The following is a 5000-nucleotide window of genomic DNA, read 5'->3' as shown; positions in this document are numbered from 1 at the left end:
ATATACATACACACATATACACACATATACACACATATTTATATACATATATATATATATATATATATATATATATATATATATATATACATATATAGAAATCTTTAATGAATACATTAAAAGTGATAGATTAATATATTATTTTCTTTCTTTGCAGAACTGCGTCTCTACCAAATGTATCGGGAATCATTATCACCAGTACTAGTGAAAATACTGCCAATAATAATAATAATAACAACAATTTAAATAGAACTACTACAGAATCACAGTTTGTCCTGAAACCCCCTCCTAACTATGATGAAGCGACCAAGCAGTTAAAAGGAACATTAGTAAGTAGGAAGCAGGAAAGCTGAAGATGGAGTTAGCTTTTTAACTCTTATATCTTCTGAATTTTTGTCAGTGCAGTTTATTGTTTTCCATATCCACTTGCATGTAGTTGATTTTTTTTTTTTTTTCCTATGATGAATACTGGTATCTGTGCATCTCATAAGTATGCTTTGTCTGCATGTCTTGTAAGTCTGATTGATAAACTAATCTTTGATAGATGTATAAGTTGATTTGGTAAATTATCAGATTCTGGATACATTTACTTTTCTAAGATAAAAAAAAAAGATACTAATGGGTCTTTGTTTTCAGATATCAAATAAGGCCACAGTGACTGGACAGAACAGAAAACCATCTGTTAAAAGCCAGGCTGTGGACGATGTATTAGAAATTCTCATCAAAAATGGAGGTAGATAGCTTTTCATATTTCCGTGATTAAAATCTTAAATGTACATTATGAATAATTAAGATGATTAATATATCTTTGATTCTCTTATGCCCTTCAGAATTTGTTTGCTAATGTCAGCATTTCATAATTATGGATTTCCTGTAAACAAGATAAACAAAATATATTTATTGTTACAGAGTTGCCTCCAAGTGCAGCACAAGATCCTCACACCCCGACCCAAATGAAGTGTAGCCGAACTGGGCCAACATTTACCAGTTCTTCAGGTGACTCTCCTACTATTTACACCACATCTCCTGCTGTGCCAGTTATCTTCAGCAGCAGTTCAGCATCACTGCCACTTGTATTTACGACCTCATCTACTGCACTCCCCGTTGTGTATACGACGACCTCTGCAGTCCCATCGACTCAAGAGACCACCGTTCCACCTCCACCACCACCCCCACCTCCACCACCGCATCATTCTAGTCAACGCATCACTAGTGCCACGGTTGCAAGCTCAATAGCACAGCAACAAGTGCCAGGGATGCCAAGCTCCTGCACATCTCCTATAGTAACTAGTGGCCTCAACTCTCACTCCCTCTTTGCTGACCTTGTGATGGAGGGCCCAAATCAGCCTGGCTTGGAACTTCCTTTGGATCTGGACTTACCCGTGCTAGAAGGCATGGAGCTTGGCACCTTGGAGCACACACTAGATCACAACAATATTCCACAGGATCTACTCATCTCCCACAGACCAGAGGAGCCCTTCATTACCGTAGGCCCAACAATGGACGTTAAGATGGAGGTGAACGATGATGTTGACGTAGCCTCTTGGCTCGACTCCTTGGTGCCCACTCCAAATGGTCCAGTGTTGACGTCTGGGTCTTCCACATTCACAGCACCCTGGCCACCCTCACAGTTGATTTCGACATCAGGAAATAGCAGTGACAGTGGCATTGGGAGTAATTACAGCAGTGGTAGCAACAGCAGTTGTAGCAACAGAGGAGGTAACCACAGTAGTTGCAGCACTAGTAGCACAAGTAGTAGTGGTGGGAGAAGTGGTATTAGTGTTAATCAAAGTGATCCACTGCTCTCTAATAACCAGGACCATTTAGACCTCTTTAACCTAGAGGAGATGGACCTCAAGGCTCATGATGTGACATCAGGCCTATCATGGGACCGCATCGATTTTACTGCATGAGAGTTTAGTGTGCTGATCACATAGTTGGTCATCCTTCGTGTACCATGTACTGATCAAAGCCAGTTCACTATGTTCAATGTCTGGTCAATGTATGTCCAAGTGTGGGACCATTGACTGACAAAGACTGAAAGTCAAGGGACCATTGACTGCAGTAGATTTCAGCCTTGACTGACTAGCATATTTAATAGCTGAAGTGCTACTGCATCTTGAGTGACTGGCAGTACCCCAATGTGGCTACTGATATAAGTGTTAATGTCTGTGATGACAAATGAGTGCCTTACAGTACTCTAACAAAGGACCATTGAATATTTAGTTCATATTTTAGGTTGTGTTCAGCCAACTCCACACAATTCCCTGTTATTCCATTTTGACTACCTGTCATATAGATCATGCTCACAATCATTATTAGAAGTTTTAAAAACTTTAATCATAAATCTCTAGAAATTTCTGTGTCAAGTATATATATGATGTATCTGTAAATAGTTCCTTCATGTAAAATGGTGCTGTTTTGACTATTTCCACTTGTTTGAGTTTTCTCCAAGATATATGCTACTTGTCAGTTAATCCTGCAAATTGGTCAGGTGTATCACTATGTACTGTAATAAGTGTATGATAAGTTTTGGGAACAAATCTACCCCTTCCATAAATTTTTGCTGTGTACTTGCCTTATTGAAGTGGAGCTCTGAATTCATGAAGTTGAATCTGTTTTGACTTTATTGCTCTGTACATATGTTATGCCTAGGTAATTTTTGTGACAAGAGTGAAGGCTCTTTCACCTATGCTGTGATTATTATGTATGTCAGGAACAGCCAGTCATGTCTAGCCCACTGAAGGCAGGCACACAGTCTAACCATTCCATGATGACCCTCGGCCCATGGCTGTGTCTTCGATTCTGAGAGACCCCAGCCGGGCGCTATCACCCTAGCTCATGGTGTGCAAATCTCCGCCTGGCATGTGGTGTCCAACACCATTAAAACGTATTCCGGGCTTGTAGTAGTTTGAAAACCCACTCATTAGAAACCTGTCTAGTGGAGTTTTTGAAAATCTATAGGCGCAACTTGGGTTTACAAAGTTCAAAACCAGTTCTTCAAACCCACATTCATGAAGTCCAGACAAAGAATGATGACCCTGACCAGAGGTATCAAATTGCCATTACCTTTCCCTCTCATGGTGTCTAAAGCCTGTTCACTGTATCAGGTCATAACTTCTGATCATACCCATGGTTTCTATAACTAGTGCTTATGCCCCTGGCATGTGTACAAAACCAGCATTTGTAACACTTACTGAAGATGTTTTAGCTTGCACCAGTTCATGAATGGGTCATTAAGAATGAGCTTAATTATAGCTGCAGAGTGAACTGTGACAGGTCCATGGAGTTATTGCAAGCTTTAAACTTTGGTATGTCAAACTCTCTCTCTGTCGACGCTCATGTCCATGGCTCATTAAGTTACCGAAGCCAGTCATTGTAATCTTGGAACATGATGATACAAATCTCTGCAGGTAATCCTAGCTTTTAATGCCCACAGCTGATGGTGTCCAAAGCTTGCTGTATCGACCTATAGCTCAAAGTAATCAACACTTACATTTGTAACAAAGGGAAAGATACTCAGACTGACTCAGACGTCCATATGTTACCCCTATGTGGAGACGTCAAACTTAAACATTGTACAGTTTATGTAGGCTGACCGTGCTCCCAAGAATTTATTTTATTGTTTTATTTTTTCTTGGTGATCATGAGCCTATGCAGTGTATTGTATTGTACTGAATGAAGGCATCATGTTCGGTCTTGTATGCAATATGTTCATGCACATGTTCAAACTTTTGCAGTGAGAATTGGGTCTGAACAGCAAAAGGCATCCATATCTGTCAGTGTTGCCAGGTATAGCCATCTGAATGCAGAAGTCTCAGCAGTATTCTGAGTCTTGTGTCTTAGTCATAATGGCATCTGGTATACCTCGGTCACTAATGTTGTGTGCTCGAGTCTCTGTGGTCATGTGGCTGCTCTCCCAACATATACAAGTGGAATTGTAATCCCACAAACTCTTGAGGGTACCAAAATGACATAGACCTTGGTTGCATATTACTGTTATCATAGAAAACTGAGCCATTATGATTCATAGGTATGCCTTCATGCATTAACTGTATAGGGTGATGCTTCTTCATAGCCTAAGCTAACTTCACACGAACATGTACATTTATCAACAGCTCTCTCTATTTTTCATCCTTTCATCCTCTTCCCCCCACTCTTCTTCATCCCAGATGGTTATTCTTTGAATGATTCAAATGAGGATAGGAAGCCTTGCTGGTAAACATGTGCCAATTTGCTCAGACAGATAGCCATTAACTTCGTCTATTAATTAAGGCTAACCAGAGCTTGCACAAAAAAGAAAAAGAAAAAAGAAAGAATGTCAGTCTGCACAATGAGATAGACAGGCCAGGAATAATCAAGCTTTTACAAGCTGGTATCAGTATTGTAAATTTGGGTAATGCAAAAAAAAAAAAAAAAAAAAAATTAATAATAATAATCATATTAAAACAATTCTATCTGTTTTTATCTGTTAACATTCAAAGTACAGTATTTTCTCTCACACTTGCACCTATTTTTTTCCATCATCTTGTCTCTTCTTTTCTCTTCTAGTCTCTCTTTTACTTTGCACCTCAAGGAATTAAATTGTTTAATGAATACACATGCAAGCCCATCCCATATCCTGTCTTTGTTGGCTCTTGTTCAGATTCCTTTGTAGCAAATTCTTGGGCATTTTCAGTTGCATTAAAGTTTGCATCAGATTGCTTGCCATGTATGGAAAAGTAAATATGTAATGCTTTACCACCAGTTCTCAAGGCCAAAATTAACAGATAGAGTTGAGCTTTATTGCAATTTGTTGGTTTAACATATATGACTCCAGAGTTGTGGTACCAATTATAATATTTACCTCTGTGCTCAATGTTAAACATTTGATGCTACGGCAGGGCCTTGCTAGTGTGCCAAACCAATAGCCATCACCAGTTACCAACATTCCACAAATCCACCGGAAGTCATGGCTGCAGCATTAAATAGATTGTAAACTTGTTAGTGAAGTCTGCTGT

The 5000-nt window shown here is 39.3% G+C and overlaps 1 protein-coding gene across 7 annotated transcripts in view; it reads left to right on the top strand.

Annotated features, from left to right (window-relative positions):
• Positions 1-5000, top strand: part of LOC125025030 (myocardin-related transcription factor B-like) — a 50822-nt gene that overhangs the window by 44812 nt on the left and 1010 nt on the right. For all 7 annotated transcript variants that reach the window (XM_047612886.1, XM_047612880.1, XM_047612883.1 and 4 more), the window contains 3 exons: positions 158-329; positions 637-733; positions 910-5000. The exon at positions 910-5000 is cut by the window's right edge and continues 1010 nt beyond it. In XM_047612886.1, the coding sequence (XP_047468842.1) occupies positions 158-329; positions 637-733; positions 910-1913 (1273 nt within the window). In that variant the 3' untranslated portion in view covers positions 1914-5000. The remainder of the gene's footprint in view (positions 1-157; positions 330-636; positions 734-909) is intronic.

The sequence above is a fragment of the Penaeus chinensis genome, chromosome 4 (assembly GCF_019202785.1).
Source record: "Penaeus chinensis breed Huanghai No. 1 chromosome 4, ASM1920278v2, whole genome shotgun sequence".
Classification (NCBI taxonomy): Eukaryota; Metazoa; Arthropoda; class Malacostraca; order Decapoda; family Penaeidae; genus Penaeus; species Penaeus chinensis.
This window is presented reverse-complemented; position numbering and strand designations above follow the sequence as displayed.